This window comes from Pongo abelii, chromosome 1, assembly GCF_028885655.2.
Source record: "Pongo abelii isolate AG06213 chromosome 1, NHGRI_mPonAbe1-v2.0_pri, whole genome shotgun sequence".
NCBI lineage: Eukaryota > Metazoa > Chordata > Mammalia > Primates > Hominidae > Pongo > Pongo abelii.
This window is the reverse complement of record NC_071985.2, coordinates 202,695,165-202,712,929: the sequence shown is the minus strand read 5'-3', so window position 1 is coordinate 202,712,929 and position 17,765 is coordinate 202,695,165. Positions and strand designations below refer to the sequence as shown.

The 17,765-nt window shown below is 55.3% G+C and overlaps 1 protein-coding gene across 1 annotated transcript in view; it reads right to left on the bottom strand.

Annotated features, from left to right (window-relative positions):
• SDC3 (syndecan 3) overlaps positions 1–7,209 on the bottom strand; it is a 40,202-nt gene extending 32,993 nt beyond the window's left edge. Inside the window, exon 1 of the mRNA XM_024231344.3 lies at positions 6,899–7,209. Coding sequence (XP_024087112.1) covers positions 6,899–7,036 — 138 coding nt within the window. The 5' untranslated portion in view covers positions 7,037–7,209. The remainder of the gene's footprint in view (positions 1–6,898) is intronic.
• Positions 7,210–17,765: the final 10,556 nt, after the last annotated feature.

Here is a 17,765-nt window from a genome sequence, read left to right as displayed (position 1 = left end):
TCAGCACCACGGACCCTGGAATGTGCTTCCTCTAATCTGGCTTAAGTCCTGCTGGCTCCAATTGGGAGTCCGGCCCATGGTCTCCTTCTAAGGGTACCCCCACCCCCAGAGTTCTCCTTCAGGCCATCCATGATCATTCAAACTTAGTTCCCACTCTCTCCAAAAGAAAACCCTGCTCCTCACCCGCAAGCAGTAGTTCTTCAGTAAGACCCAGAGAGGGACAGGAAAAGAACAAAAACCAAGGCAGGTGAATGGAAAAAAACAAGATTTGCAGGAGCAGCCGGCTCCTTATTTACTTTAGTACTTTATTTACTTTATTACTTTATATTACTAATTCTCAAGCAACCTTGAGGCCCCATTTTAAAGAAGAGGAGACTGCGGGTTCAGAGAGGTTAGGTGAACTCACCAAGGTCACACAGCAGGAATGTGACAAAGCCAGGATTTCAACCCTGAATCAGCTGGCTCCAGGATCCCTACTCCTTCGATGACTTCAAGCTGCCCCCTCAGGCTTGGGACACCCCAAAACAGACATAGCACCAAGGCCAGGGGTGAGGAGAAGGCAGGCCTCGGCCAGCTGGGGCAATAGGGGTTGTAGAACCCTCTCCACCTGGTATAAAAAGCCAGCATAGGCATTCCCTGCTCTCCACCCACAGCAGCCAGGTAAAAAAAGGGCCAGATCATTTGTCGGGGCCACTGCCACCCCCACTGCTGGGCCCTCAGCCATGACCGCTCAGCCTCCCCCTGTAATCACGGCTTCCTGTTTGGCGCTGAGACTGGGCTTGGCCAGTGGGGGAGGGGAGTGGCTGCCCCTCTGGCCATGGCAGGAGGGGGGCCGGAAGTGAAGGCTACCAGGCCTCCTGGAATCTGGGAAGGCTGGGAGCCAAGGATAGTGAGGGTGTGGGGGGTGCCGTCAACAAATATTTACCAAGAGCCAGCCCGATGTTCCCAGGATGTGAAGTTAGGGAGGACAGAGGCCTGGAGGGGCCAGTGAGACGGGTCAGGAAGTCCAGGACCAGCCCAGACCCTGCTCCCTGCTGGGACAGGGGTTCAGGGAGATGATGGGAGCAAGGGCCTGGGGCCTGGGCAGCTCCTGGCTCTGGCCACCCTGTCCCTTGAGACACAAAATCACAGGGCTCCAAGCAGCTGGGCTGGAGCCCAGAGCCACAGTCCCTCGGTCCTGCCCAGATGTGGTGGTGGCAGTGCCTTGGCACTCAGACCTCAGACTGAAGGCCCGCACGATGCAGCCCCCTGGCGCCTCCCAGCCCACAGGCACACGCCTTGCACGCAGCAGGACTCTGCCAGCCTCACTGTCCCTAATCCACCCACACAGGAAAGGACACAAGCCCCCGCCTGGGCTCCAAAGCTCACAGTCCTGGCTTCCTTCATTCCTTTATTCCCTCATTCATTCATTCACTCCTCTGAATCATTCACTCAAGCCTGCGCCAAGCACAGAGTGGTCCCTGGGGGTTCAGTGAGAAAACATGGCAGCCACGAGCCTGCCCAGGAAGCTCAAGGTCTATCAAGAAAGCACTGACGTCACTCCTGACAGCTGGGGCACCCCCACCAAGTCACACCCCATCTCTAAGCCTCAATCACTATTAGACCAGAGAGAATCTTGGCTGCAATGGGGCCAGTGCTCAGAGATGGGGCAGGAGGAACATGGATTTGGCCTCCGCACACTTTCTAAGGGCCAGAGGGGGTTAAAGGCAGGCCTGGTCACCTCTTCAGACTCAGCCCCCAACACTGGAAGCATCTGGCACATATCAGGGCTTATGGTGGCTTTTTAGACCCCTCTCATCCTGAGATTCCAAACATTTCCCCTCTCCTGTGCCCTGACCACATGACCCAGACATAAACTCCCTTCTGCACACACGTGTGGGCACACACACACAAATGTACACATTGCACGCACACACAATCTTGCTGACAGCCCTTCGCAGTTTATAAAGCTCTCTCTCCCCACCCCATACACCCCCAGTAGCCCTCAGAGTAGCTGCTTTTATGGACTACAGAGCCTTGGGAGGCGGTAGAGGAGGAAGAGCCCTGGCCAATCCCTCCCACATGGTGAGACAGCATCACCGACCTCCAGGGCTGTGGGAGAATTAAGTGAGAAAAGATATGGGACCAACCCTCTTCCCAGCCCCACCCCGCCACAAGAGCAGGCATTTACTAAACAGTAGCTAATGCAGACATAATCCGGGGGGTAGGGAGGCCCCAGAGAGGTAAAGCAGCTTGCCTAAGATCACACAGCAAAAGAGGGTAAATTTAGGACTGCAGCCCAGTCCCATTAGCCTGTCAGGCCCTGGTTCACACTAGCTCTGCCACATCTGGCTGTGTGACTTTGAGTAAGTCACTGAGCCTCTCTGTGCCTCAGTTTTCTCATCTGTAAAATGGGGGTTCTGGCTGGGGGTTGTGGCTCACAACTGTAATCCCAGCACTTTGCGGGGGCCGAGGTGGGCAAATCACTTGAGGTCAGGTGTTCGAGAACAGCCTGGGCAACATACCCCATCTCTACTAAAAATACAAAAATTAGGCAGGTGTGGTGTCATGTGCCTGTAATCCCAGCTACTTGGGAGGCTGAGGCAAGAGAATCGCTTGAACTCAGGAGGCAGAGGTTGCAGTGAGCCAAGATCATGCCACCACACTCCAGCCTTGGTGACAGAGTGAGACTCTGTCTCTAAATAAAATAAAATAATAAAATGCGGATTCTAATAATTCCTACATCAAAAAATTATCATAAGGATGAAATAAGCCAATACGTGTAAAGTGCTTGGTGGGCAGGGCTCTCGGTAAACATGACCTCTCTCTCCCACTTGGGATCAGCCCCCCCTCGCTCTCGCCCCCACTGCCACCACTCCTGCTGCCCCGGACCCCCCAGGGACCCTATGCCCCCTTGTATGAAGTGGGAGGAGCCACTGGGTTTCAAAAGGCCATATTTTTTGTTTTTTATTTGTTGTTTCCTTTCGCTTTTTTTCTCCAGCACAGCTCACCTCGCACCAACCCCTCCAACACATTGAACTCACAGCTGGAGGCATTGTGCTCACTCCTCCCCAGAGAGCAGGAGGCTTCAGGTTCAAATCCCAGCTCTGCCATGAGGATAGAGTCACAGCCCCCAGTAATGATTCTAAAAGCCAAGTATTTGCCCCCAGTTGACAGGTAAGAAAGCTGAAGGTCAGGGCAGGCTATAGCCTGCTAGTGTCATGTGATGACCACTTTCATTGCTTAGCTCAAAACCCTCCTCTTCCAGGAAGCCTTCCCTGTCCCCATCCATGCTCCCTCCCAGAAAGGTCCTATCTCCTGAGAGCACTACGTGGCAGGTGTGCTCGGTCTACTCAAGCAGCTCATTTCCAAATCACAACATCCCTGTGAGGCTGACACCGTTACTGTCCGCATTTTATAGACAAGGACTTTGAGACAGAAAGAAATCCCTCACTGGAAATCATACAGCAGGTGTCTGTCCCCAGAGCTCCTGGTACCTTGGGAGCTAACAGGCAGCATACAGCTGTGGTGTCCCTGTGCCTGTCCCCCAAATGCTGGAAGGGGAGATGGTTCACCCAAGAGCCTGGCCCAGAACAGCCCAGGGGCCCCCAACTTTCCATTTTTTTTGGTGAGGACTATCTCATCCTGGAAACCCAAGGCTCACAGTCACCTAGGAGAGCCTGGAGGGGAGAAGAGCAGGGATGCTTGAAACGGGGTGAGGAGGGAACAGAAACTACCAGGCCTGGGGCTGAGCTTCAAAAGAATTCCCTACTAATTTCCCCGCCCCCACCCCCACCCCCACCCCTACTCTCTCTCTCTCTCTCTCACAAACACACACACCCACACACACACATACACACACGTCTCCTACCCTTCCACTCCCCACCCCTCCCACCTTCCCAACCACAGTACAGCAACTTTGTAAAAGAACAAGAAATCCACATTTGTTGAGCACTTAGTAGGTGCCAGCCACTGGGCTAAAAGCTTTCCAAATTAAGCCCTTCCATTCTCACATTGTCTCCATTTTAAAGAGGTGGAAACTAAGGCACAGAGAGGTTAGGCAACTTTCACAAGGTCACACAGCCACAAGGTAGTGGTCTCCCATCACTGGGAGTATTCAAACAAGACTAACACCTAAGATCCCTTCCAGCCCTGGACTTTTAAAAGAACACGTTTCAAAAGCTAAAATGTTCGGCATCCTCACACTCCAAAACTTTGAGTGGTGACTTAAGTACAGTAGCTGAGGTGGCCTTAAAGGCAGATGTCCCTCAGAGTCCTGGTAACTTGGTCTGTCAGAAGAGGGACTCCTCAAAGGAGATGCCAGGAGACAGACAGACACACACACACACACACACACACACACACACACACTGCAATTCACCATCTGCAGTGTGAATGAGGCCTGCTCTCCCTGCTATCCCCATCCTGAAAGACACGAAGAAACACACACACACACACACACTCACACAAAGGCTGGCAGGCAACCCAAGGGTCATCATGTCCCTGCCCTTCCCTGCCCTGAGCCAGCCACTGCTCATCTACCAAGGCCACCCCTGGAGCTTCCCTGGCTGGGGCTCTTCTGATCTAACCTCAGTCCCTCCTGCTGCAGGCACTGCAGGGGGTTCTCCCTCTGGTGCGGAACCCCGGCAACCAGGTACCACCCATTAACCCTTTTCCTCCCAAGCCAGATGAGGACAAGAGGGATGATGCCCCTCCTCGACAGCCTGACCCCTGGGAAGATGTGAGGCCTGGAGGACACTCCACTTCCCACCACCTCACCAGGCGCCCCAGTCCCTGCCCTCCCCCAGGCCCCACCCACCATTTCAGCCTCTGGGCTCAGACTCTCGGGGTCTGCTCGATCTGCCACCCAACACTGGGTCTGAGCCACACCTCTCAGATTCAGGTCACCTGCTTTGCGAGGCCCTACTGTGCATGAAGCTATTAAATGCTCTCACTAAGTCCTTCCACCACCTCGTGGAGTATGAATTATTAGCCTTATTCAGCAAGGAAAGTGGCCTGCCCAGCGCTCCACCTGGCCTCCAAGTCTAAAGCTTTCGTCCTGAGCCCCTTTCATTCATGTGCACACCACGTGACTCCTGAGCTCCTTCTCAGGACACTCGTCAGTCATCCCATTGCATTTTTGCCCTCTGAGGAAGGGGTCATTAGCCCCATTTCACAGAGGGACAACCAAGGGTCAGAGAAGTAAGAGGACCTGCCCAAACCATGCCATGAATCGGTGGGGGTAGCAGGACTGGAACCCAGGGTTGTGTGATTCCCAAGCCTTTGATTTTAACGATGGGCTTTCAGAAATTTGGCTGAGAAGGCGACCTCAGCTGCTAGGGTGTGCTGAGTCTCTATCCCTCCCAGGGACCTCTTTCTCTCACCCCACTTGGGGGAGAGCTGGGAATGAGACATCCTGGCCAGCAGGCACTTCACACAGGTCAGCCCTCAACACTTCCCCTCCCTCCAGCTGACAGCCCCCTAGATGGGGAAGGCTGAGGAGGGGCCTGTCCATCCAAGAAGCAAGCTTGGAGCCCCTGCCTGTCCTCCTCCTGTCTTACTGACTGGTCCACTGAGGCTGGAAGAGGGAAGGAACTTGCAGAGGCTGGCTGGGCACCCAGTGTTGCTTGAGAGGCCTGGGTCCTTTTCAGCCTGGGGGATGCAGGACAGTATAGCTCCTGGAAGCAACCCGGGAGGCTGGACCTAGAAATCCCCAGCCCGCCTGAGCCAGAATCTGGACACCTGTCCAACAAGAACTCATTTGGGGCCTGGATCCCCTCAAAGGGGGATGAGGTCCTTCCTTCCTCTGCCCTCCCTGACAGAGCTGGGACCAAGCATGGCTGCTGCGGTCACTCAAAGGGACACTCAAGGGTCACCTCATACATACCATCACCTCCACCTGCACATGCTTGGTCCCCCTCAGGGGTCCTTGTCCCAGGTCCAGGGTCCCCCATGCACCTGCATGCACACACTGCTATGTGCACTCACACACATTCATGGGTCCAAGCACACGCCCACCAGAGGTCTTTCCACACATACCCTCACCCACTGCAGCCACACACGGCCATAGCCAACAGTGGCCCAGCCTGGCACAGGCACACATCATGCACAATGGGTCACCCTCCTACGACCACGGACGGGAGGGCACGCTGGCATCCACCCATGTGGCAGACACATCCTTCACCTGCACACGCCCCACAGGTCCCCGCACCCCTCACTGAGTTGGCCACACACGCCCACACACAGGGTCACCCTCACTCCCCCCTCAGGTCACCTTCACCAAGTCACCCTCCACCTCCACCTCCCCCTCCCGGGCCCACTGCCCTGGCCGGCTGCTGCGACCCTGGGAAGAACCAAATGCACACCCTCCCCTCGGAGGGGGAACCGATCCGATTCCCAAAAAGTGGCCACGGTCTGGGCACACCCACGAGGCAAAAGCCAGGCTCACTCCCACCCCAAGACACACCCAGCCGGGACGGCGACCCCCAGCCCGCCGCCGGGTCCTTCCCGCACCTCCCAGGCCAGGGCAGGGGTCCCTGCTTCGTCCCCGGGGAGACAGTTCCCGGAGCCACCGGGAGGTGGGGGAACAGGGCTGAGGACCAGCGATCGGGTTCCCGCCCGGGATTCCCTCTGGGGAGGGGTCCCAAAAGGAAGGAGAGATGCGCCCCCCGAAGATGACCAGCGGCGGGGGCGGCCTCTCCCCGCGGATGCCAGCTAGGGGGAGATTCGGGGGGGGGCAGGGTGCGGAGAGGGGCGCTCGGGGGTGGGGCGAGGGGTGGCAGGGACCGCGGCCCCGGGGGAAGCAGCCGGTGGGCAGGGAGCGGGGTCCCGGGGTGGGGGGTCGCGGGCGGGAACAGGCACCCCGCGAGGGGAGCGGCCCCGGGGAGCCGTGGCGGGGATCCGGGCGCGTGTCACTCACCCCCGCGGCGCGCCCCGCCAGCAGCAGCAGCAGCAGCGGTGGCAGGAGCAGCCCGCGGGCCCCGGGCCCGGCCGCGGCCCCGGCCCCGGCGCCAGCCCCGTGGGCGGCCCCGGCACGGTGCGGCGGCCCCGGCTTCATGGCGGCGGCGCGGGCGCGGGCGGCGGGCGGCGGACGGGCGCCTTTGTTCCCGAGGCGCGGCGCGCGGGGCGGCTGCTTGGCGGCGGCGCGGCCAGGCGGCTGGACCGACGCGCACTAGGCTCGCGGGCTCCCGGCTCGGCCGCCCGGCTCCGCCTCGCAGCTCCGCGCCCACAGCGGCCGCGCCCGCAGGAAGCGTGCGCCGCCGCCGCCGCCGCCGCCGCCGGGCCGCCCCCAGTGCGTGCGGAGCGGGAGGAGGGGCCGGGGCGGGGCGGGCCCAGTGCGCCCCCCGCGGGCTCCGCGCCCTCTGGCCCCAGGCCCAGCCCCCGCCCCCACCTAGAGGGAGCCCCGCGCTGCCGAGTGGGCACCCGGACACCTGAGTGAGCAGCCGGCCTCGCCGATCCCGGGGCTGGAGGGCGCGGAGCCCGCCGGACGCACCTCCGCGGCCACCGAGCTAGGTAGAAGGGAAGGGTCCCGCGTGGGAGGCCAGGGCCCGGGCCTGGCTCCCTGGAGTCGCCGAGCGGAGGGGTTGCATGGGCGTTTTCATCCACAGCCTCCCCCTGTGGTTCCACGCACGTGTCTCTTCCTGGACTCCCATCGTCACCCTCACACACTCAGCCAGTCCACCCAGTGGGCCAGAGGTCATCCAAGACCACGGGCTTTCATGCCTCCAGGACACCCAGGGGCTGTGTGACCTCTGACCAGGGCCCGGCCCTCTCTGGGCCTCGGTCTCCCCAGGGGACCATAGGAGTGGTCACTTCTGGGCCCTGTCACTGTGGATCTGCAGAGGAAAAGCCAGGCAGACCTGAGCGCAGCTGCTTCCACACCAGCTGTGCGCCTCCAGCAAGGCCCCTAGTTCTCTGAGACTCAGATCCCCCATGGTTGAATGGGATCACCCCCTCCAGTGCAGGATGGCGAGAAAAGTACATCTCTGAATGGCAGTCTCTAGCGCTGGTGGTCTTTCTACCCTGTGTGGTCACGGTGCCTTTTCCCCCTTCACCTTCACCCCCAGCGGCATACCCCACGCTATTCTTACTTCTCTAAGTCTCCAATGGCCTGTGAGCTCCAGCGGGGGCAGGGGTTTGTGTCTGTCTTGTTCACTGCTATGTCCCCAACACCAGCACAGGGCTAGGCATGACATCGATGCTCAATCCAAATTTGTTGAATCAATGAATGTGTTTCCCATTTACTGGGGCTCACCCCCATCCAAGTGTTTTGGGGCAAGATGGGGGAGAGTGAAACATTTCTTAAACCCTGAACACATACCAGGTGCCCAGCGCTTTCATGTGTTATATCATTTCTCAGGAACCCCATAAGGTCGGTCTGTCAATATCCTCACTTCTTAGGTGGGGAAGCTGAGAGCCAGTGAGAAGAGGTTATTTGCTGATGACAGCTGGCTGGACGTCTCTACCCTCAGTTACTCTCCTCTCTGCCCCTGTGTCCCAGCACCCAGCTTAGAGTCTGCCATTAGAAAATAGGAATGAAATCAGGCCGGGAGTGGTGGCTCACGCCTGTAACCCCAGCACGTTGGGAGGCCGAGGCAGGTGGATCACGAGGTCAGGAGATCGAGATTATCCTGGCCAACATGGTGAAACCCCGTCTCTACTAAAAATACAAAAAATTAGCTGGGCGTGGTGGTGGGCGCCTGTAGTCCCAGGTACTCAGGAGGGTGAGGCAGGAGAATGGTGTGAACCCGGGAGGAACTTGCAGTGAGCCCAGATCGCGCCACTGCACTCTAGCCTGGGCGACAGAGCGAGACTCCTTCTTAAATTAAAAAAAAAAGAAAGAAAGAAAGAAAATAGGAACGAAATTGAGTTGAAACTGGAACAATTTCCTCAAGGAAAGGGGAACCAAAACCAGGATGAATGGAGGGGCAGGCCTAGAGGAAGAGACTCTGGGGGACCAGTCATGGGTTTTTGGTGTTGGGGGAAACTGGACTTGTCCTGCAGGGCCCTTGGGAGGAGGACCAGGGGACAAAGGTCAACTCAACATAAAGTAGAGATGAATTAGAAGGGGCTCCCCGGGAGGGAGGGAGAGCCCAGTCCCTAAAGGGTATGAAAGGCAAGCTCACCACCCTTTGACAGGGATCCTGGACGGGGAAGACAGGGAGACTTTCGAACTGGGAATTCTGAGGTCCCAGCCTCTGAAAATTCAATTCTCAAATCTTTTGGAATTCTCAAATCTTTTCGCATGACATCAATGCTCGATCCAAATTTGACTGGCACCTTGGGGAGATGGGCAGGGAGGCTGATGGGGTGCAATAGGTGGGAAGCTGGTTTCTGTTGAGGTAGCACAGCTTGGAATTGAAGAGCTCTGGCTATGGGTCGGCCAAGTACCTGGGTTCAAATCCCATTTCTGCCAGTTATGAGCTGTGTTGTGTTGGACGTGTGACTTAACCTCTCTGAGCCTCAATTTCCCAACTGTAATATAGAGATAATGACCACGTGGAGTTCATTCATTCATTCATTTAGCAAGTATAAATTGGGTGCCTACTGTGTGCCAGGCCAGGTGCCAGGTTGTGAGGATTACATGAGCTCTTCCCTGACATTGTAATGGAGTTCAACGAAGGTGGCTAGGATGAAGCTTATAAAGGAAGGGACTCAGATGTAGGGATAACATCATATTTCAGAGGGGCTGAGCAGATCTCAGGAACAGACCAATCCTGAGGCGCTCCCAAAGGGCCGGCAGGGTTAGGGTGGGGATTATGAGGAGCCAGATGTCAGCTGGCCACAGACAGCAGTGGCAATTCTAAGAGGCAGTAAGTACAGTCTTGAGAGGTATTCAAGGCTCGGAGAACTATCTAGCAGGGAGACCATTAGGATGGTTTCCATGAGTAAGGTGGGCCGTGAGCATGGCCCATCTTCAGAGGTTCCTGCCAGCTCTGAGACTTCTGGAAGCAGCAACTCCACTTCCCTGACATCCTGGGGAAGAGGTGGGGGCGGGGCAGTGAAGACTCTTTGGTCTGGACAGGACAGGAGCGCCACCTGCTGCTCTTCAAAGACATGGTCGCAGCTAGAACTAAGACAGGTCTGGGCCCCTGAAGGTCCTTCTCATCTCGCTCCCCCGCTCCCCGTCCCAGGTCTCCCTGGGGTTCACAGATGCACACATTTGCCTGCCCTCAAGCACATGGGTCATCTGCACAGTCACCCTTGCCCAGGCCTCCTTGTGCATTGGAGCCACATCCCCACATACTCAGGGTCTCCTTTCATATCACCATAACCTCACCCACAGGCACCAGCTGCTGTTGCCTCCTGGCACAATACTCACAGCCCCCTCCGGACTTTAGAATACACACTGCCTCCTCTGGGAAGTCTTCCTGATGTCCTCTGGGTGATTAGGCCTGGTCCTGTCCTGCCGGCATCCTGATCACACTCATCCTGCACTCCCCACCCTGCTTTCAGTCCCTACTGTCTGTCTTGCTCAAAAGTGGGAGCATTCAGTATCCCAAATGAACAGTAGCTATAGAAGGGCCCAAGTGGAGCTGATTATGGGCCAGGCACTGCTCTATCAAATGCACACTCACATTAGCCCCATTTCCAGATGAAAAACCAATGCACAGAGAAGATAGGAGATATGCCGAGGCACCACGACTGGCAGTGAGAGCTGAGATCCTGACCCAGGCCAACAGTTAAACTGCAATGCCAGGCCCAGTGGTGTATTGGGAGGCATTTGATGAATGAATTAGAGTCACCGAGGGGATTCACACAGTCACACACCAACATGCAGACATACTCATGCAGTCTGGCCCCTGGGGAACCCCACAAGGCACGCCTAGTGGCCGCATCTCAACCATTCCACCTCACCCCTACCCCAGTCAGAGCCTTCTCTGCCCTTGACAGGGCCTCCTAGCTCTAACCAAGCAGCAGAGGTGTGGGGATGCCTCAGCCGCATCTCTGAACTCCACTCAGGTGAGCCTGAGATGCCTTATTCAGAGTGGCACGCCCAGGCCTGACACAGAGTGGGTGCTCAGTAGCTGTCACCTGACTCTACCTGTCCCCCAGGGGATTGGCTAAGCCAACCAGCTCTCTGGACCTCAACAGTCCCATGGCATCCTAAAAGCCAAGATTGATGGAGGCCTTACTACCTGCCAGGCACTGTTCTGAGCACTTGCCAAACACACCCTCATCTACTCCTCCCCACAGGCCTGTAATTTGGGCACGACAAGCTAACTCGCCTCCCAGGGCTGCCACTATGAGGACCAAATGAGTGGCCAGCCCTGGAGTCTGGCGCACAGTGAGCCCCATCCAGGTGCTTGCTCTCTACTTCGTCCCATTTTACAGCTGGGGAATCTGGGGCTCGCAGGAGTTCAGTAATTTATCCCAGGTCACCCAGCCAGGAAGTGGGCAGCCAGGATTTGAACCAGGCATGTGATGACAGAGCCCTGGCTTTTCACCCTGTGCTGAGCTGTCCCTCGTGGGCAGAGGAGACTTTATGATCCTTACCAGACCTCCCAAACACAAGTGCTGTCTCAGCTCAAGGCAATCACAGGGCTTGCAAAACAAGTCCCTGCCTCCCCTCCCCACCCCCATCTCCATCCTGCTCCCTCCCCACCCCAACCATCTCCCATCACAACTTCCGGTCTTGCCCAAGAGTCAGGATGGAGGCCACAGCCCAGGCTTGCTTCTGAGAAAGTCCAAGTGGCAGCAGTCTTGGAGGTCAGTGACCCCCAAAACTGAGGAACTAAAACAGGGCTCTGACAAGAGGGCTCCAGATCAGGAGGACCCCAAAGTCCTCCTAGGGAAACCTGGAGAGACTCAGAGGCCATCTGGTGCCCCAGTGAGTGGAAATCTCACTGGGGAAGGATCTGCAAGGCCTGTGGCGGGGCCACGGTGACTGGTGAGAAGGCTTGGCCTCCCCCAAACAGAGGTCCTCCATCGTGGGGAGCCTCCTGCCCGCCCAAGGGACCTGGCCCATGTGAGGGTCTCACAGAGCCATGCTCCTGCCCTTAGTACAGAGCCAGGCTCGGCCAGCCTTCCCTGACATCCCTGAATGCTGGGAAAGTCCTTGTAGGGTGAGAGGGTAGGTGACACCCCAGGACACACGGCTGCTAGACGCAGGTTAGGATTTGAACTCAGGCCTCTTCTAGGTCTGTGAGCTGAGGGTTTACAAACTGTGGATCCCAAAGCGTTCCTGAGGGCTGATGGATCCCCAGGTCCCTCAGGACTGGTGTGTGAGGAGGGAGAGTAATCAGATTTTGTTTGAGCTCAGTGGTCTGTAGGTCACAGAGCAAGGCCTGGGCTGGCCTTGTAGGAGGGAAGAGGCTGTGTAGACTCAGCAGGGCCTGTGGCTGAAGAAGCCCCAGATTGGCAGTCAGGGAGGGGAGCTGCTTGAGGGGAGAGGAGAGCTCTGGGACCCCAAGCTGGGTAGGGATGGAAACAAGGTGGGTCCCACCTCTGTGGTGTCTGAAGTTTATACGGTTTGAAGGGATCTCGAGTACACAGTTAGGAAGAAGGCTTTGGAAAGCGGCTGTGCAAATGAAGGGCTCTGAAGCATCAGCTTCATTTTATGACAAATGTGCCTCTGAATGGCCGCCCGCCACCCCGCCGGATACCATCGCCTGAATCCAGCAAAGTCAGAAGTGGACTGGGCTAGGTGTTGGCTCACGCCTGTAATCGTAGCACGTTGGGAGGCTGAGGAGGGCAGATCACTTGAGCTCAGAAGTTCAAGACCGGCCTAGGCAACATGGCAAAACCCCATCTCTAAAAAAAAAAAAAAAAAAAAAAAAAACATGAGCCGGTTGTGGTAGTGGGCACCTGTGGTCTCAGCTACTCAGGAGGCTGAGGCAGGAGGACCACTTGAACCTGGGAGGCAGAGGTTGCAGTGAGCTGAGATCATGCCACTGCACTCCACCCTGGGCAACAGAACAAGATCTTGTCCCACAAAAACAAAGGAAAAAACAGAGGGAGCCTGGGCAGGGAGTAGCTACCTCCTCTCTGAGGAAATCTAGGAAGGCTTCTTGGTGGCGGTGGCGACATCTCCACTGGGCCATTGCAGGCATGCCTTGGAGAATTGGGTGCTTTGAAGTGGTCCTACAGGAGCTGAGCCCTGCCTGGGAGGAGAGCCTCTAAGGCCCTGAGCTCCAGCTTGAGGCTTCATCCTGACATCGTGTGTGGACAAGGCTGAGAACATTCTGGAGGCTTGTTCCCTGTGATCTAGAATGGACAGAACAGGCAGGGCCTACTTAAACTGCCCATTTCACAGAAGAGAAAACTGAGGCCTTAAAAGGGAATGTGACTGACCCCAAGGTCACATAATAAGCCTGTGGCAGAGCTGGGACTAGAACCCAGGTGGCTTCACTCCTTGTCCTGGGGCCTTTCTCTCTTCCACTCCCTTCTCCTGGACCAGCTGCTCTGTTTTGACAGAGCTCTTAGGATATGCCCCCTCCCCAACCAAGGTCTTCATTCAAACCCACAGGCCGTCCCACTCTGTCCATTGAAGGTCACAGGACTAGGAAATGACCGTTGGCAGAGCCCAGGCCCAGGAGCTGTGCTCACATACCTGCCCTCTTCTCTGTGCAGGGGTGGGGAAGCTGGGTGAGGAGAGAGGAGGGGAGGAGAGAGAAAGGGGAGGATGGGAGGAGGGCACTGCCCCAGAAGCCATTCCAGGAACACACCCCCGTGCCTGGGAATAAACTGCTCATTTGGAATCATTTTCCTGGAACCAAAAATATGCCTCCCTAAAAATATATTTTCTTTCTCACCTCATTCTGAGGCTAGAACAGCTCAGCTGCCTCTAGGAGGTGGGCGGGGGAGAGTGACCGGGGCCTGTAGGGGGAGATCCCCTTTTCCCCAGGGCTGTGGATACTGACCACTGGGTCCCCCTCTCTGAGCACAGCTGTCATTGGGATATGCAGTACATCATGTTTGTGTGTGTGTTTGGTTTTTTAGATTTTCAAGACTGTTGGACCCACATTCAAACTTCAACCTAGAGTTATCAAGCCCCAGCGAGGGCTGGGCACAGATCTGGACACTGAGGGAGGTCCCACCAAGGGTGGGAGGCAGGCAACAGGCAAGCAACTGCACAGGGGACACCCTAGTGCTGCCCTCGCCTCCTGTGTGCCCCTGAGCAGGTGCTTCTCCCACCCTGGGCCTCAGTCTCCTCGTCTGTAAAGGGATCAGATGCGGGTAGCCACCCTGAATTCTCTGCGGGCAGTCCTGCCGCTGACCATGGCGGAGGGGAAGAGCAGCTGCCCTGGCAGCACTGGCTCCAAAGAGAGGCCTGGGGCACTCGGGGCCCAAATTCTGGGTCTGCCACTCCCAGGCCAGTGGCCAGGGCCAGTTTTCTCCCATGCAAGTTAGGGTCAGTAATGGCTCACAAGGCTGGAGGGAGGTAAGCAAAGCAACGCAGAACAGCACCCAGCACAGGGCAAGGCCCACAGTCACATGCAACAGACCACTGTGTTTTTGTTGTTGTTGTTTTTAGAGACAGGGTCTCACTCTGTTGTCCAGGCTGAAGTGCAGTGGCACAATCACAGCTCACTGCAGACTCTATCTCCTGGGATCAAGAGATCCTCCTGCCTCAGCCTCTGGAGTAGCTGGAACTATAGTGGGCCACCGCGCCCAACCCTAGGCCGCTATTTTTGTTTTGTTTTGTTTTTTTGAGACAGAGTCTCGTTCTGTCGCCCAGGCTGGAGTGCAGTGGCGCGATCTCGGCGCACTGCAAGCTCCGCCTCCTGGGTTCACGCCATTCTCCTACCTCAGCCCCCTGAGTAGCTGGGACTACAGGTGCCCACCGCCACGCCTGGCTAATTTTTTTGTATTTTTAGTAGAGACGGGGTTTCACCGTGTGTTAGCCAGGATGAACACACGATCTCCTGACCTCGTGATCCACCCACCTCGGCCTCCCAACGTGCTGGGATTACAGGCGTGAGCCACCACGCCCAGCCCCTAGGCCACTATTTTTAAGTCATTCTTTTTCTGGTTCACCCCAGGCCTGAGGTGGGAGGGCGAGGATACCCCACCCATCCCCCACGGGAACTGAGAGAGTCTGAGATTCCAACGGGAGGGGGCAGGTGGCTGCCAGGACCCTGGAACAGGTTGGCTTCGGCCCCTGGAGTTGTTGGTCCAGCCCTGCCCAAGGACATGTTCCCATGCTGGTATCTGGGAGCACCAGGAAGTGTAATCCAATTACACACTTTAAGTTACTTTTAAAAGTATGATTAAATTATTATTATGTTAATTTTAATTTTTATTTATTTATTTATTTATTTATTTATTTATTTATTTATTTTGAAACGGAGTCTTGCTCTGTTGCCCAGGCTGGAGTGCAGTGGCGTGATCTCTACTCACTGCAAGCTCCACCTCCCGGGTTCACACCATTCTCCTGCCTCACCCTCCTGAGTAGCTGGGACTACAGGTGCCCACCACCACACCTGGCTAATTTTTTTTTCTTTGTATTTTTAGTAGAGATGGAGTTTCACCGTGTTAGCCAGGCTGGTCTCAATCTCCTGACCTGGTGATCCACCCATCTTGGCCTCCCAAAGTGCTGGGATTACAGGCGTGAGCCACCGCGCCCGGCCGATTAAATTATTGTTGACTAGGCCAGGTACAGTGCCTCACGTCTGTAATCCCAGCACTTTGGGAGGCCGAGGTGGGCGGATCACTGGAGCCTAGGAGTTCAAGACCAGCCTGGCCAACACGGTGAAACTCCGTCTCTACTAAAAATACAAAAAGTAGCCGGAGGTAGTTGTGTATCCCTGTAGTCCCAGCTATGCGGGGGGCTGAGGCAGGAGAATAGCTTGAACCTGGGAGGCAGAGGTTGCAGTGAGCCAAGATTGTGCCACTGTACTCTAGCCGGGGCAACAGAGTGAGATTCCATCTCAAAAAAAAAAAAAAAAAAAGATCCGGGTGTGGTGGCTCATGCCTGTAATCCTAGCACTTTGGGAGGCTGAGGTGGGTGGATCACAAGGTCAGGAGTTCAAGACCAGCCTGGCCAAAATGGTAAAACCCCGTCTTTACTAAAAATACAAAAATTAGCCAGGCATGGTGGCAGGTGCCTGTAATCCCAGCTACTCGGGAGGCTGAGGCAGAGAATTGCTTGAACCCAGGAGGCAGAGGTTGTAGTGAGCCGAGATCGGGCCACTGCTCTCCAGCCTGGGTGACAGAGTGAGACTGTGTCTCCAAAAAAAAAAAGGTTATTATTGACTACAGTCACCCTTTTGTACTATCAAATACTAGATCTTATCATCCTTTCTTTTTTGTTGCACCCATTAACTGTCATCCCCACCTCCTCTCCTCTACCCCCTCACTAGCCTTCCCAGCATCTGGTAACCATCCTTCTGTTCTCTATCTTCCTGAGTTTAATTGTCTTGATTGTTAGATCCCACAGATAAGTTTAAAGTGCTTCTTTGAGTGAAAAGCAATTCATGAACTGGGAAACAACAAACCAGAAGAGGTTTAATGTTTCAGTGACAAATCGTCAGAGACAAGTATTTAAGGGATAAACACAGAAGTAAAATAAATTATTTGATTGGTTGCAATTATATAGTTGTTTATTTGGTCTATGCCATTAGAAAGTCCCCAGTTATATAAAAATTAGTGGACTACTTCTGAGTGGTTGAGCTGAAGTTCTGTTTTTCTTTAATAGAGGCATTTACAAGAAATAGCTCAAGTTTTGCTTATGTTTGCAAATCAAGCAAGGTTGAGGTCATGTATGAGGCCTAACTGGTTTTGTCTGCTCTGGGATTCTTCAGATCTGGTCTCCATTTTAATTTAACAAGTTAAAGTGTTATAGGGTCGGGCACAGTGGCTCACGCCTGTAATCCCAGCACTTCAGGAGGCTGAGGCAGGTGGATCACCTGATGTCAGGAGTTCAAGACCAGCCTGGTCAACATGATGAAACCTTGTCTCTACTAAAAATACAAAAATTAGCCGGGTGTGGCAGCGCGTGCCTGTAATCTCATCTACTCAGGAATCTGAGGGAGGAGAATCGCTTTAACGTGGGAGGCAGGGGTTACAGTGAGCTGAGATCACACCATTGCACTCCAGCCTGGGCAACAGAGGAGACTCCATCTTCTTTTTTTTTTTTTTTGAGACAGAGTCTCACTCTGTCACCCAGGCTAGAGTACAGTGGTGTGATCTCGGCTCACCACAACCTCCGCCTCCCAGGTTCAAGCAATTCTCCTGCCTCAGCCTCCCAAGTAGCTGGGATTACAGGCACCCACTACTGCGCCAGGCTAATTTTTGTATTTTTAGAAAAGATGGGGTTTCACCATCTTGGCCAGGCTGGTCTCGAACTCCTGACTTCATGATCCCAAAGGCCTCGGCCTCCCAAAGTGCTGAGATTACAGGTGTGAGCCAACATGCCCAGCCTCAGGAGACTCCATCTTGAAAAATAAATAAAGTATTACAGGACTATGGTTCCTGTGCCCACTGCACAGTAACAGACCCCATTACATGGAGACAGCAGGGTTTGCAGAAGCAGAAAGAATTTACTGATCGCAGGGCACCAAGCGAGGCGATCCTCAAATCCATCCCTCCAAGGAGTTCTGGGCTGGGATTTCTAAGGGGATTGTTGAGGGTGAGGGGCTAGAAAATTTGGGTCATTGATGGTTTTGAGTAAGGGGGATGAAATCATCAGGACATGGAAACTATTTTTTGGTGAGTCAGTTCTTCAAACCAGTCAGGCCCTTCAAACCAGCTGAGTCAGCAGTTTTCCTCAGTATGCAGGACCTGAAGGAATAGCTCAAAGAGAGAACTTAAGGCTTCCTAATGCTCAAGTTGTTATCTGTAGA